Raw genomic sequence first — 16331 nt, forward strand, 5'->3', positions numbered from 1 at the left:
GACGCGCACATACACACAAAAGTCAAAATTCAAAAGATACTTGAATCATTTCTTTTCAAACTGCGCCTTTCCTTTCCTGTGTTTTTTACGCGTTCTGAAGCTCGAGTTTAGCCGACATGCATTCTACCTCCACTAGTCTTTTCATGTCTCACCTCCTCATGACTCACCTCTTTTTTCATTTCAAAGAGAAAGAGGGGAAAGAAGAAAGCCAAGGAGAGGAAGAAAGAGAGAACAAAAGAGAGGTGAACAAGAGGAACAAGAAGCAAAGAGAGGAGACAACAAGCAGCAAGCATCAAGGGAGAACAACTCACCAAGGAGAGGAAGAAGGGGAAGGAAGAAGCACCACCACCCGTCCACACTAAAGACCCAAGGTGAGTCCTGTGTGTGTGTGTGTGTGTGTGTGTGTGTGTGTGTATTAGAATCTATGATTGAACTTTTTATATCACAAATAAATCATGGATGGCGGTTGTCGGATTGAAAGTAGCCGACTTAGCGCGTTTGACAGTGCGTGTAGATTTCAGTGCAAACGTAGACATAGATGCACAGCTATGTTTGCTGTCATCGCGTCTGCAGTCACATCTCCAAGTGCGTGTATTCTGCATCTCAGATGCGAGAATACACGCGCTCTGCCCAGAAGCTTTGACTTCAGAGTCGCGTCTCCAAGCGCATGTATTCTACATCTCAGACGCGAGAATACACACACTCTGCCCAGAAGCTTTGACTTTAAAGTCGCGTCTCCAGGCGCGTGTATTCTGCATTTCAGACGCAAGAATACACGCGCTTTGTCCAGAAGCTTTGACTTCAGAGACGCGTCTGAGAGCGCGTCTATTCTGCATCTTAGAAGCGAATATACACGCCTCTGACCAAAAGGTTTGACTTTAGGGAAGCGTCTGAGAGCACGTCTATTCAACATCTCAGACGCGATTCTACACACACCAGCTCTGATAAAAAAATAAATTTTTGTTTCTAGAATTGTACGAATATGTTACACAATATTGCAATTTACATAATATTGCAGTTTAGCAAATTTGTCTTATTCATGTGTTTTGTTTGCAGATGTCGCATCCTGGTTCATCTAGCAATGACCCAGATTTGGATCTCATGAATGATACATTGGGCTTGTTCAGCAGAGGGGTCAATGCTTTTTTTGGAGGTTTTCCTAGTAAGGAAGACTTCATGGGGAGATGACTAGACACCTTGGCCGCTCTCCCACAGCACATGAGGTGTTCAGTGTCGTGTCTTTGCCTGGCACTGCTTCCCAAACACCAAATGTCCAAACTCCAATTGCAGGTACTCCACGTATAGCACCTGTATATGCATCGGCTGAAGCACAAGCATCAGCCGGACGCACGTGCATTTGCAAAAGCACGTGCATCCAGCGCAAGGCATAGGGTAGTTGATAGAGAGGGAGGAGGGAGAGTCAAGGGGAAGGACGAGGCTTGTGTGGGGGTTTCCTAGGAGGTGGTGAGTGATCACTCTCACCAAAAGATCACGTAGAGGAGCCTGTACACTAGTACTATAGAGTTACAGATACTGGTGGCATCTTCCATGATGATGAAGGAAGGGATGTAATGGCATACATGAGGAGCGTCGTGCATGCGACGTATAAAGATTTTTTCGTTTACTTTAAGAATTAGAAAAGCGGCTTGTGGCAGGAGGTGTTGAGGGCAGTCCATAGGAGGTACCCAAATCCTAAGGATCAACGATTCTCGGATGATTGGAGACGCACAAAAGTGAGGGATTTGCTTCACAACAAAAGATCTCACCTCATGATACGCGCCAAGGAGTCACTGCGGAGACAGGAGGAGGGACGTGGAGCCTATAGCCAACCACCTATGTGCCACCGCATAGAGTGAAAGAAAGCCAAGAAGAAAAAAACAAAGAAAGTGAAGAGTCGCCAGCATGCAGAGGCGCGACACATCCAAATGGAAACCATGGGATCATCGCATTACGAATCGGGCGACAAAGAGTCGTGGGAGGCAGAGTTTGTAAGTATATTTTGATTTCTATTTTTTTAAAATTTATATTTCTTTCAATTCTTTATATAATTTGTTCTAATACATTTTGTCTCATAATTGTTTGTATATATCATAATTGTTTTGCAGACTACTATCGTTGTTTGGTAGGATACCTACTTCTAGAGAGGTAGGTTACCATCGAGGCCATAACCGCGTAACCACATGGCTTCACTTTTATGAGGAGGGTCTCATCATTGAGGAGCAATACAACCAGGCTATGAGGATTCAACAGCCAGAGGAGGTATGTTTTTCTTACTTTCCTATTTAAAGTGTAGCCAATTATAACTTTTTATTTGCAACTGTACGTAAGCAACCTTGATCTTTTGTGTGCATAGGTGAACCCCGATGTGGAGCATAACGAGGAGGGGAATAGCAATGCTAGTAGCCATGGTGGTGCTAGCGAAGATGTTTCTTCTTCAGATTCGTAGAGGAGTACCATACCTCCTCTATGGCCTTGTTTCCTTGTATATCTATTATCCATCTTTGAGCCTACTGCTTGTGGCCACGCTTTAGGTTGCAAGCACTTAAACTCCCCATGTAAATGTGTTTTATATATAATGAATACATGGATTTTTGTTTTCAATTCTCGTGCCTTCAAATCCATTGTGTTTTTCCCAAATGCACAATTTGATGTATGGGAGGGGAAAAAAAAAACTAGGGAGCTCTAGTTTTTTTTTTCCAATTCTGTGCTTCGCGTCTATTTGCGCATCTAAATTGCAAAAAACGTGTGTCTATAGTCGCATCTAAAATGCAGAGTACACGTGCTCATACATGTGCTATATAATTCAAATTAATTAAAAAATAAATGTCTTTTAAAAAATGAGATTTTTGATTTTGCGTTTGCGTCTACTAAGCGCTTGTAAAAGCGTGTCTATGAACTTGTCTATATGCCCGTCTAATTTTCCATGTAGACGCGCTTGTAGACGCACAAAAGAAATTAAATAAATAATAATTTTGGTTTTCGTATGCGCTTGTATTCATGCGTGTATATGCGCGTCTAAAGCACGTCTATTGGTGCGTGTGATTTTCCTCATACATGCGACTATAGATGCAAAATGGTAGACCCGCAAATAGACGGGCTTGTAGACACGCCCATACGATTTTCTCTCAATTCAAAAATCACGTCTAAAAGTGCATCTAAGAGGCCTTTTTGTTGTAGTGTCACAAGTCATGTGATCTCTTATTTCCAAGTCTATGGCTTTTAAGATTCAACATGAGTGGTTGATCCCATAGACTTGTAGATTTTTTTCATCTTTTTGACGTGCACAATTAGAAATATAGAATACACAAATTGTGACTTTGGAAGATATTACAATTTGCACTAGAGACTCATTTCTCTATAGAAGTACATTGTAGAAGGATGAAATAAAAATCTAATTGTGTGAAATTAATGTCTCACCTACGAATTCTCGATGCTTTAGTTTGTCAAAAATTTTTCAAAAGATTTATTTTCACTACATCCGTTTACACTTCAACTAGCTTTAGTCATTTCTCCTAATTGGTCTTTATTGACTCATTTGGCCATGATTTGATTGCTTTGACTAGTCTCATTGTTTGATTGTTACCAAGTCTTATTTATGTGATTAATTTAATCAAATTATATATAATTTCAATGCAATATGGGCTCAAAATGTAGTGAAGGGACTCTCTTTAGGCAAAGAAGTTGCATGTGTCTAATATTCATCGTACAAGGAAGCTTTTGTTGATTTTATTTTTGAACATGTACCTTGAAATTAGACAATATTCTAGATCTTGATTATTTGAGTCATCAAGTAGCCTCCTTGTAGGCATTTTGGTGTGTCTGTCTTTTCTAGAAAAAAAGAGAATATATGGTGCATAATAGTAGCAAAATGTCCATATCATGACGTGCAAGCTCTAATTGCATTATTAATGGTTCACACAATTTGTGTGTTTGGTCAAAAGGCTAATATTAAGAAGATAGTGGTGCAACATGGACACATTGCACGAAGCACTAAACATGTGATTTATCAATATAAAATTTTAGTGTTGTTGATTCCAATCTCTTGCAACCCCATGTTTACATTACCCTTATTAAAGCAAAAAATTGATGTAAGTTATCCATTTCAAAAGTGTTGGTCATCTCACATTGAAATTGAACACAAAATCAATTATGCTTTAAATAATTCTAAGAATTTGGCAAATTGATATTCAAGTTAGGCAACCACTTCTCATTTTCTTGGTTGAAACATAATCATAGATTATAGTTGAAGTCTTTTCACTCTTGGGAGTGAATTCTGACAATAACTAGATAGTTATGTGTGTATTGTGCTCTTAGCTTTAAGAGATTGTAATGGTTATACATAATCAAGGTGACTCACACCTTTCACAAAAAGACATGCATTGATAAAGGTTGTGCAAGCTACCAAAGCCCATAAACAAGCTTCATAAAAGGCTACTTTAACTTTACAATTAGACACAACTTTGCTATTACTATTACTATTACTGTTAAGGGTGAAAAGACTATCATGTAAAAATTAAGTGTCACATCAAGCTAGACTTTTTAGTTTAATCAATTGAACATGTGATTCACGGAGTGCATCTCCACATATATCCTACATGTTAAAAATGTGATGTGATTCTACTAAACAATGCAAGCCCAAAAGCTTTTGTTAATGAGCTATGATGGGCAACCTTATTGAGAATTGGGGTTTCTACAACTAGATGCCACAAATTCTATGCAGATGTAGAGGTAAAGCACATTTGGATTGTTCACATGAAATTGCATGTTGTCATTAGTATAGTGTGCCACAACGTGCAAGCTAGTATAAATGTATACTCAAAATTGCATTGTCTAAATCAACTAGAACTATACATGGTCTTTGACATATGGCCCTGAATATCCTAACTCCTGGCTCAAAATCCAAAGTTGTGCTAAAAGGGACAATCTTTACAAATATTGGTTTAGTAGGAGTTAAAAACTTGATTCAAAAGTCAATTTTCAAAATTGATAATAGTTGTCATGCTTAAAGGTACTCTAAGTAGTATGTATAACCATATGAAAATTCATCTAGAGCTACATAACCAATGTTAATAAAAATGAAAAAAACTATTGAATTGAGACAAATGATCATGTCTACTACCCTTGGAAAGCTAATAATGCACATTATGAAGGTGGTTAAAATATTGTGAAATGTGTTAATGACTTTAATGCTCTATGTGTAGGTTATACAACTTAGTTAGTTATCTTGCAAATAAATTGCAAACTCACAACTCCACAAGCTTTAAGGTGATATTAATGCCCATGATGGTGGGTTTAAAGTAAGAAGACAATGCACGAAACAAGTTGGTACATCCCCAATGCATATTCCAAATTTTGCCATGGTTCTTCCCAAGGAGTATCGAACATAGTGAATTTGTATTCAAAGAGCTCAACACTTGCAACAAAATTGAGGGCTTACTATGCTTGAATGGATTAGATATTGACCAAGTTGCAATCCTAATATATATAAATGTTTAACTTGTGGAAAATGTAGACATCTTCCTAGAAAACCATCAAGAAGGGCTATTGAGAACATCAAGATGTTCCCTATGTGGATGATATCCAACGAGTTCTCAATGAGTCCATCATAATGACACTTAAATAGGAGCTTAAGGAGCACATGCTCTTGGGAAAGGTAGGTTTGCAATATGCATGCATTCCCTTCACTAGCTAACATAAAAGTTCACATAATTACCTAGTCTTAAATCATGAGGCTTCTACAAAGACGGAAGCACTAGAAGGACAAATTGAAGAACTACTAGGAAGATGGAGGGATTTTGCATTCTAAAGTGATGCCAACATTGACAAAAAGAGGAGAAGAAGAGCCTTCAACAAAATATTGAGAAGAAAGCTTCTCTTATGAAAAGTTTATGATATATGCTTACATTGATGCCATGTTTTGATATGACACAATAAAAGTGGCCATGAAGGAAATAGGAAAGAAAAGAAAATATATTTACAAGGTGACTACTTAGTAATGGAAGAAAGGATAATATATTGACAAATTGACCACTTACTAATGAAAGTGGTTATGAAAGAAAGTGGGAGAAGGGATAATACATTGACAAATTGACATCTTACTTGTCATTGTATTACACAACAATAGCCCCATGAACCAACTTTGATAGCCTCACTAGGTCCTACTCAAAGAAATAGACAAAGCCTTTTGACCACTTCACCATTAAAGGATGAGCAACACTTCATGCTCAAAAGGTTTGCCCTTAATCACTTGGAAGGTCATCCTTGTTGGTTGCACAAGTTGGAAGTTTTGGTGAATGAGTGACTTTCCACCACAACTCTTTCATTCATGTTACAATTAATTCATAAGGCTAGAGTATTGCCTATATATTTCTCTTTTCTAGCCAAGATGCTCTCTTTACTTGTATTATATTTACATGGGGTAGACATGAGGGATACTTTTCACTTTTGAGGCTAAGATTCCCTTTTTACCTCTGTCATTGACATTTTACATGTTATTTTCTCACAAAAAGGACGTATGACTTAAGTCATGCAAGTTATCCAAGGTTGATGAAGTACTCCATGTTCAATTGTACATTAACCCACCCTTCTTTATCTCACAAAAAAGTAGGAAGTGCAAGATTGAACATGCATTTTCTTGTTGTTTTGTACTAATTTAAAAGTAAACCCTTTATTGTGAAGTCCTTTAGTAGTCTTCCTTTTCTAGCCAATCTGAGAATACCTTCCTATGTAGGGACTCGAATGGAGGAGGAAAGGATGCTTGTTGAGATATCTCTAATTACTTGACTTTGATGTGTTTGATTGACATTGTGTACTAGGTTGTTTGCAACTTTTCGTCTTTCTCAAACTCTAGTGTAGAGAGATTTGAATTAAACATGGTTGACCTCAGCCCTTCTAGGGAGTAAACAATATGTAAAGGGTGTGTTAGAACTAAGTGCCAAGGCTTAATAAAAGAGAGAATATGACCACCATCACTTCTTGAGATTATAGCCCATTGGAAACATTGTGACTTAGGACCTATTGTGAATTGTGTCATTTTTACTGCTTCTTGAGGTTCTAGGACATACAAAATCGCCAAGTTTAAGAAAAAATATGGTTTTACTACATCTTATATCTAGGTCAAGTTGTTAGAAAACCTTGTTACGGCTATTTGCATGCGAAACATAGCTTTGCCAAAACGACACTTAATTATTGAGAAGACAAAAATGAATTAGCATGTTGAATTAGGTTTTGTAAATCTTCGAGTCATGAATGGTTCAAGTTGGGAGAGTTCCCTTGTATAACAAAGTGATTAAACCCTTTGGAGTCCTTTATAGCTTTGCCTTCACATGATGATAAATGTGGCATTTTGCAACTTAGAGAGACTTATAACCAATGCTCACGAGAAAAATTCCTTCAAAATTTCAATGTAGAACTTTTTAATCTCTTGAGGGAGATGTGTTCGTATCTATTAAGAGAGGCACTTTTATGTTTGTTATCAAGATAACTTTTTTATCTATCAAGGGAGATGTGTTTGTACATATTAGGAGAGATGCTTTTATGTTTGTTATCAAGCTAAAGGCTCTTGAGTCTGGTATCTGTTAGCAAAGATGTTCTTTTTAGTCAGTAACATTACATGTGACTTCTCTTTAAATGTTAGCATATCTGGTTGCAAATAGATATTTTATTGTGCCTCAAGAAATGGGGGTGCAAGGTTTAAACTCACACACAAGAATAACTTAACCAACACTCAAACCACTACATTAAGACCCAACCACATTGGCAAATGTGAATATATTTCTTGATAGAGATTCATCCCCATTTCCTTGCCCAACGGTAGGCTTGGTGTTGGGAAAACTGAGGCAGCCGAGTTGGAAGGGAATGAGTGTGAGAGTGTTCAAGACACTGCGTGTGACTCATCCCTTAAAATGACATGACCCCATTCATAGAGTTAGACACCAAGGGGGGTAATTATTACAGCCTCACACAATAACTCTTCTGTGGGTGATGGTAGTAGGATCACTCTCAGCAATTCAGAAGGAGAGACAGAGAGAGATCTAGAGAGAGAGAGAGAGAGAGAGAGAGAGAGAGAAATAATTCAGAAGGGAGAGAAACAGAGAGCTAATCGCCCTGATAGGCCTCTCTCTCTCTCTCTGTGCCTCTGCTTTTACATGGCTTTTCTATTCGGACTCGTGCCTGGTCGGCCATCTCATTAGGCCCTTTTCTAGACTTCTGTGTCTTGTAAGTGGCTGCTCAATTTTCCGGTCCGAGAGAAGCAAATGTTCTTCTGTGTAAGGGCAGTACTACGACTAGCTAAGCTCTGTTGCAGATACTATCATCATACTACTACTTCTTGTACTGACCTCGAGTCTGAGTGAGGTCTATTCGAATTTCCATTCCATACGTTGTAATTATATTGCCGCCTAAGCACATGCATGATGCCATATGGCACAGAGAGAGAGAGAGAGGGGGGGGGGACAGTGAAAACAGTCTTCCTTTCCAGTTAAGCTCCAAAATTCAAATGCGCTGACTGCATTATTACCTAGACTCCTTTTAACGAATCTGGGTGGGGGTCTAAGACTCAAGAGACCGTGGATATGTCGGGATCAGGACAGAAGTACTTATGCAGAGGAATTGATTGTGAAATTTAGATGGGGTTCCAATCATGTGAGAGAGAGGGAGAGAGAGAGATAGAGAGGGGGGAGACCCGGGACTCGGGAGAGAGAGAGAGAGTCGGTTCGGTTTTATAGAGCAAAGCCTCACTGCCCAACTGCCTTTCGGACAGCGTACGTCTTTAACAAATTAACTGCTATGGGAACCCCACAGACACATCCCTCTCTCTCTCTCTCTCTCTCACTCTCTCTCTCTCTCTCTCACACACACACACACACACACACAACCCCACCCACCATTATTACTGCTCTGATGATGCTCCTCATGCCATACTGTGTTTCTTCTTCTTCTTAAGGTAGTAGTCGAAGAAAGGGGGGAGTGATGGGCTGCTGCATGAAGCCTCGCTGCATTTAAAAGACATGGGCAACCCGACTTGCTTTTTCATTCATCTCAGGGGTTGTTCCATCATCCCATGTGACACGATGTTGTTATTGTTATCTACAGTAGGTGATGGGTCGACTCCTGTTGCTCTGTACCGATGATGATTGGGACCGATCAGCACTGCAGAAGTTTGCTCATACGTCCTCTGCCTCTCTTCTATTTTTTATGGTATTGAATCCATTGATATATGATGGCGGTGATCCTGTCTCTTCCTCCGATCCTTGCCCTTTTCCCCTCAAAATTTTCAATCCTCGCCCTTCACTCTTCCCGAGATTGATAGCTTTCTTTGCAAACTATCACCTCTGGCCAGTCTAGACCCGATCAGTGAGATTTTGCAAATTTGCCTTCCCCATCGACGCATTTCTTTTTGACTCGCTCTGTGTAATCCCCTTCCCCTGCATTCATAACTCGTCCCCCTTCCCATCGCCATACCATTTTAAATACTACGGCTGTCTTCTGTCTTGACATTAGGACTCAAATACTTCCGAGTTCCCACAAATAGTATAGTTCTCTCTCTCTCTCTCTCTCTCTCGCCCCCAACCCCATCGCCATGCCCTTGTTGATAGTTAGATACTTCCCACAGGTAGAATCTTCTCTCTCTTAAGATCACTTGTTACGCGAGGCACTCTTACGAATGCTTGGATTTTAGTTCTCCCTCCCTTTTTCTCTCACTCAAAAAATAAACAAGCTCTCCTGTACAATGTGCATGTCTATTTGATCATTGTGATCACATTCTCTCTCTCTCTCTCTCTCTCTCTCTGTGTCTCTGCACAGATACAGTGAGTGGCTCTGGTCCATAGCACCTCTGCGTCAAACCAAGTTGAATCTTGTTGGCCCTCTTGACCAGGGGAGCCAACCACAAATAAGTATTATATTCCTCCTCAGAAACTGCAATGAAATCGCACCATCCGAAATCTGGCATATAAAGGGATTCACACAAGAAGGGGGGCTCTTCCTCTGCAGCGAAGAGCCTCCTCATGGACTCGTGAATTGTCAAGGAAAACCTAATCAGAAGGGAGAAATTCCGAGTTCACCATGACAGGAGAAGAGTATGGCGACGGCATGAAGGAGAAGAAGGGAAATCTGTATCTGGTGTGCATCAAGCTTGATTCCACAGGCAGGGAGCTGCTTATATGGACGCTTGCCAAGCTCACAAATGCGGGTGACCATGTGATTGCAATGCATGTGGAATCGTCTCCATCGCAAGCAGGCAAGCCTCCATGAATCGCTGTTCCCCACTTAAATTCGGTACATTGTTGAGAGAGAGAGAGAGAGAGAGAGAGAGAGAGAGAGAGAGAGTACAAATCAGTGGCTTACCACTAGGGTAACGTAGAATCACCAAAAAGAAAAGAGAGAGAGGGGGCGCGGCACACCGTTTGCATGTGCTAATTTCATTTCTTTCTTCCTTTTGTTATGCAGTCTTGCATTTCTCTTCTTCCTTTTTCATACTTGCTTTGTGTTTTAGTTATTAGACTGTCCATACAGCCAAATCTCAGGAAAATTTCGAAGAAATCCGTAGAATCAACAAGCCATAAGCTCTGAGCTTAGTTTGCCCGCTATGCGACCATGGATCGTCGGGGAAGTTCCTCCCAATCAAAATCACATAAAGAGATAACCGAGCTAGTTCGTTTCGTTGCCCTGGCTGTGCTTGCTTGTGTGCTAGAAGTGGTAGGAGTTCCGAGCCATCGGTTGAATAGAATTGAAAACTCCAGTCCCAAACAGAGTGGCTGGGATAGCAAGAAATGATTGTGCGCGCACACAAAGATCATGTAAGGGAAACAGTGCGGTGTTTTCTTCAAAGCAACCACGAGATTCAAGAGCTCACTTGTGGGCAAAACCTGCAGGAACCAAAAGGGAATATGCAAAACATTTTGCAAGAAAGATACTGCCTCCTCGGAAATGCAGGTTTTAATTGCCTGTGCTCCAATTTCTCATTTTTCTCTTTGGGGCCTCAAAACCTATTTGTGGAACGCAAGCTGAGGGAAGCAACTAAAACACAAGCCGTTGAATCATATGTTTAAGGGTTGGCAACAGACGTCATACAAGAAAATATTTGCTTTTGGTCCACCAAAGCCAGTGAGCTGTGTGCATTGGCTTGCTTGCCCGATGGCGAAGTGATCTGACATAGTTGACAACAAACGTAAATTGGACAGTAAGTGTTGATCCTTACATGAGATCTTCTACATCTAGGGCACTTTCCTTGCAAGATGAGATCTGTTGTTTAGTGGAAAGGAAATAGCATTGTTTTGTAAAAGAGACTGTGAGGGCAAAAGAGCCTCGTTGCATTTCTTGGGAAAATGATAAAAGAAAGCCTTGCTGTATTGGATTTTAGGACTTACCATAAGGGGAGACCTGGACTTGTTTGTACTGGGTTTACATGGCATAAAGATGTTTTTGCCAATTTTGCCAGGAGCATGTGCAAGATAGTGTTGGATGTACCTTTTATCATCTTTTGCATCTAAATGCCACAATGGATTTCTTCTGCTGCGTGTATTTTTACAGTCTAATGATCATGATGTATAACAGGCTATAAGTTCTTCAGGCATTGTGTTTCATATGACATTACACTGATGTCGCACTTCGTATGCAGGTGCACTGAGGAACAAGCTAGATACTGCAAATCAACAGGTTGATGAAATATTTGATTCAATTGCTGGAGTGTACCAAAGTTTCTGCAGCATCAAGCAAGTAAGTATGGTTTGGTGGGGGGACAAAATGCATGTGTAGTCATTGTTATCACTGTTCATTTTTTCAATTGAAACCTAGAATCTTTCAGGTCAAAACATAAGGGCTAAAATAGTGTATATTATGGAATTATGATCTTGCAGATAGACCTAGAAGTCAAAGTTACCAATGGCCCTTCTCTCAGAAAAGTGCTGATTGAGGAGGCTAAAAGATACAATGCTGTAAAGCTGATATTAGGTGCTTCAACCAGACAGACACCATTAGGGTACACTATTAACTGCCAATTGATACCTCTGATTCTTTGGGATAAGTACACTTAAAGCTTCAGGTGATCTTGTGAAATTTCTAATTACTAGCACTGGAAGTCAACTGATATGAACTATGATTCATTTGTTTGCATAGAGCTTCCTTTTCTCTCGCAAAGTATTGCTCAAAGAGACTGCCAGTAGGCTGTTCAGTTCTAGTTATCCGTCATGGGCGAGTTGTGTTTGAAAAGGAAGGCTCCTTGAAAGATGCTGGTAAGGTTTGAAGTGCTCGATTCCATGTGTTTTTTTTTTGCCTGTGTGTTTTGTGTGTATGTAGAGTTGTCAAGCTGCATCCTCTTTCTATCCTAACTGCCTCTGAATATCTTCCAGGTGATAAAGTAGGGATGCTAAACAAGATGCAAAAGAGTATAAGAAGTCGTAGCTGGAAGGGACTGGGACAACATTTAGATTCAAGAAAGGCAAGTGTGTCACACCAGCTTGTTGGGAAGAGGCAGAGTGTGTTGGGACAACTATCTGATGCAGAGTTGGATGTTGATGGTTTTCACAGACCCTTCTATGATTGGTCTCTTCCTAGCAGGTTTATGGACTCTCCTGCCAGCATCCTTTATGCTTGTAAGTATGTACCTGCACAGGTTCTGGACTCAAAGAGAACAAGTGATGTGGAATCACCTGCTTTGGATTTGAGTTCTGCGAATACGTCAAGGGTTCCTAAGAGTCTGACAGCATCAGGTCTCAACAGTATGGGCAACTCTCAACAACCATCCACACACGGTAGGGGTCAGGAGAAGAAAGCTTCAGTTGCTACTCTGCCAGAATTTAAGTCTGACTCAAAATGCAATGCTCAATTGGGGCATCTATTGGAAGATGATCCTTATAGTGCTGTCCTTCAGAAGGGCTTGGATAGAAAAGAATGGAATAACCTTGTATTGCAAGAAATGGACACATATTCTGATGAGTCCAGTACATCCCCTGTTGGATGGCCTCTGCTGCACAGATCAATATCCATGAACACAATTAATCAGTCCCAGACAAGACCTCGAAGACTGTCAGTTGTTCAATGGGCTTTACGATTGCCAGACCGACCCAAAGAGGTCATAAGACAGCACAACAACCTTCTGGATTCAAGTGACACTTGTTTGCTACCTGTAGATAAGAATGAAACAATTGGCCACAGTCTGAACACTATCATGGAAGAGCAGCAAAAGCAAAGGCCTCTTTTGAACATCAAATCCAATGCATCTCCTAACATGCATGTGGTTCCCATGGTTAGAAGTTTGTGCCAAGACAAATCCTGCATTGAGTTTGAATTCTGTGCATTGAAACGTGCAACCAGTAACTTTTCTTCTGGTACGGCTTTTATGATTGTCCAACACATTCATTCTTGTCTGAACTAGTGGTGTAACTTAAATGTCTACTCCTTTAGTCACTAAAGTGAGTTTTTGTTCCAGAAAATTTTCTTGGCAAAGGTGGATGCAGTGAGGTCTATGGAGGATTTCTTGTAGATGGACGCAAGGTTGCTGTAAAATGTTTAAATGCATCTACACCAGACTCTGAACAAGAGTTTGTGACAGAAATTGAGATTATCAGCGGTCTGCACCACTATCGCATCATCCACCTGATTGGATACTGCATTAGCAGAGAACAGTATTTGTTGGTTTATGATCTAGCGACAGAAGGAAGTTTGGAACAAAAATTGCATGGTAAGTGGACGTGGTAATTTTGTAGCACATGCACAGCATAAGGTGATTGCTGCTTCAATTGACTTTGGTCGTCATCTGGACATTACCAGCTGCTAAGGCAAATGATGTGCTTTCTTGGGATGCACGATTCAAAGTTGCAGTGGGAATGGCAGAAGCTTTGAAATATTTGCATGATGAGTGTGCCCGGCCTGTCATTCATAGAGATGTTAAGTCTTCAAACATCCTCTTGTCAGCTGATCTTGAACCACAGGTTGGTTCCTCTATTTGTTCATTTCAAGTGCTTGCCAATTTGATTGGTGTGCATGGTTTTAATGGACACCTTTTCTTCTAATAGCTGACAGATTTTGGACTCGCAAAATATGCACCCACAACAACCACCCATATTACGTGCAGTGATGTTGTCGGGACTTTTGGGTATGCCCCTCTACCATGGAATCAGCCTTGCTACTTACCTGGGTAGTCAACCTTTTCATGTTCTGGACTTATATAAACTTGCCTTGCTACTTCGTCTGCATGGGTCTGACTTTGTTTTCAGTGTCATTTTGTCTTGCAATTGCCTATTCATCACCAATATTGTTGGTGCTAACTTAGACTCAGTGTTATCTTCTTAACTTGCAAATGGAGTGCATTCTGTGCAATCACTTGTTTTATACAGTACAGATGTCATAGCTTGAGTGTACAGGAGTTGAAGCTCACATATTAGGTGTCTGATACTTGTGTGCCTTGCTCTCTTAGGTACCTTGCTCCAGAGTATTTTATGTTCGGCAAAGTGAATGAGAAAACAGATATTTACTCTTTTGGAGTTGTTTTGCTTGAGCTGATCACAGGGAGACGTCCTATTGACACAGGAAATCCAAAGGGGCAGGAAAATCTAGTTATGTGGGTAGGTCTTTGTGGTCCTCAATTCTACCTTTGTGACACAGTTTTTTCCAGTAGTGATCTACTTTGATCCTTGGCTAAGGTTCCTTAACTAACTTGTTCAGGCTAAACCACTCTTGGAGAAGGAAGCCAGTTTTATTCAGCTTATTGATCCAAGGCTGGAGGGTGCCTACAATGATAGCCAGCTGAAAAGGATGACTATTGCTGCTGCTCTTTGCCTTAGACAGTCTCCAAATTTTCGGCCTTGCATTGGCCAGGTATGCACCTCTTTTTGTATGAGTAGACTGCTTTGATTGTGTTGTTCGTTGAAATCTGATTAGGTATGATTAGTAAGACGAAATTGTAATGGACGAAATCTACTCATGCAGGTCCTGGAATTGCTCACTGACGAAAGTGAGAGTGTTGGCCACCTTGTGAGGCAGGATTCTATTTGCAAGGAGGCAGATGAGGTTTATGAAAATATACCTGGCTATGGAGATAGGGACATCCGAAATCATTTGACACTAGCATTGCTGGGCCTCGATGACGATGGGGTGTCACAGGGCAGCATTGATCACAGCATCAACTTTACACGCTCCAATAGGTTTATCGAGGAGTATTTGCGTGGACGATACAGCCGATCGAGCAGTTTTGAATGAGAAATGTTGAGAAACAGTCTGGATCATGAGACAAACTTCAAAATAAAGTCTTGCGGAACTCCTAGCGAGGAAAAGGGTCTATCCATCCAGTACCTACTTACATGCCCAATAGTGGTGTAAAATAGCCAGAAGCAGCAAACTGTTTCTTCCATCTAACCTAACCAGGGTAAGAGTGCGATGGTAGATCCAATGCATATGGTGGATGTTAAAGCCAGGTGCACAGCTATGGATTTGTCCATACATGGGCAGCCTGAATGCACATGGTCTTATTTGAGCATTAGATACTGGTTGGTCAGTGAAAGGATATTTTCATGACTGTCTGAGCCTTGAGGTTGCTGTACATATGTCTAAGCCTGTGCTTCCAAGAACAAGATGCTTCCATGCATAAGGATCAGAATCTCACCCAATTCAGTTTTGGTGAAATCGAGTGACAACCTGTATAGTCCAATCTGCACAATCAGGTTACATGACTTGCATGGCTATGGATAGATTTTACTGTGGCTATAGATAGATTTTGGTGTGCCTGGCAATCTGGTACCAGTCATCCCAACAGTTACCCACTGTCATCTAGGCAGCTCGGTGTATTGCAACATAATAAGCAACTATAAACTCAAAAAATTGCAGGAGGTGATGATGTCATGCACCCCAAAATCTAGCATTATCCTACTTCCTGGCCTGTGCTGCCATTTTAAAATGTAAAAACTATTATGGCTGCATAGATGCATTGTATACCTCTCCTTATGGAAATAAAATGGAAGAAGGGATTTACAATGACATTCTGGACTCTCTCTCTCTCTCTCTCTACCTTCCTCTGTCCTCATTTTCCCCTATACTTGCGTTTCTGGCAACTCTAATCTCTACCAACCAGGCTTTCACAATTGGTTTCAAATAGTCACTCTGTTTATAACACCTAAAGTAGAAAATTTGTGTGTAACTTATGCTCTTCAATGTCTCTCTTACCCCGGAATGTTGGATGGCTGTCTGAGGCCCTTCAGCAATTGCAAGGCAATAGAAGCCAAAGAATGGCTATGGCCTTGCCACGTAGAGAGAGGTATTTCAAAGAGGTAAAGAATGTCATGTGAACACTATAAAAATGTAATGTGAAGACTAGCTATAATTGTGTGGCGAGTTCG

General features: G+C 40.6%; 1 protein-coding gene across 2 annotated transcripts; it reads left to right on the plus strand.

Moving 5' to 3' along the window:
- Positions 1 to 8570: 8570 nt before the first annotated feature.
- Positions 8571 to 15986, plus strand: LOC148019459 (protein kinase STUNTED-like). Of its 2 annotated transcripts, none has more exons than XM_087661099.1 (11): positions 8571 to 10240; positions 11621 to 11718; positions 11859 to 11980; positions 12118 to 12233; positions 12351 to 13328; positions 13430 to 13681; positions 13771 to 13931; positions 14016 to 14137; positions 14417 to 14564; positions 14665 to 14817; positions 14929 to 15986. In XM_087661099.1, exons 1-11 carry the CDS (start codon positions 10066 to 10068, stop codon positions 15196 to 15198), a joined length of 2595 nt encoding a protein of 864 aa, XP_087517225.1. In that variant the 5' UTR covers positions 8571 to 10065; the 3' UTR covers positions 15199 to 15986. The 2 variants fall into 2 exon arrangements, with proteins under 2 accessions (XP_087517225.1, XP_087517226.1); XM_087661100.1 differs by having other exon boundaries at positions 8575 to 10240; positions 14016 to 14095; positions 14929 to 15983.
- The last annotated feature ends 345 nt before the right edge of the window (positions 15987 to 16331 follow it).

Source organism: Lygodium microphyllum, chromosome 20 (assembly GCF_053477565.2).
Source record: "Lygodium microphyllum isolate KBCC chromosome 20, Lygodium_microphyllum_v1.1.10, whole genome shotgun sequence".
Lineage (NCBI taxonomy): Eukaryota > Viridiplantae > Streptophyta > Polypodiopsida > Schizaeales > Lygodiaceae > Lygodium > Lygodium microphyllum.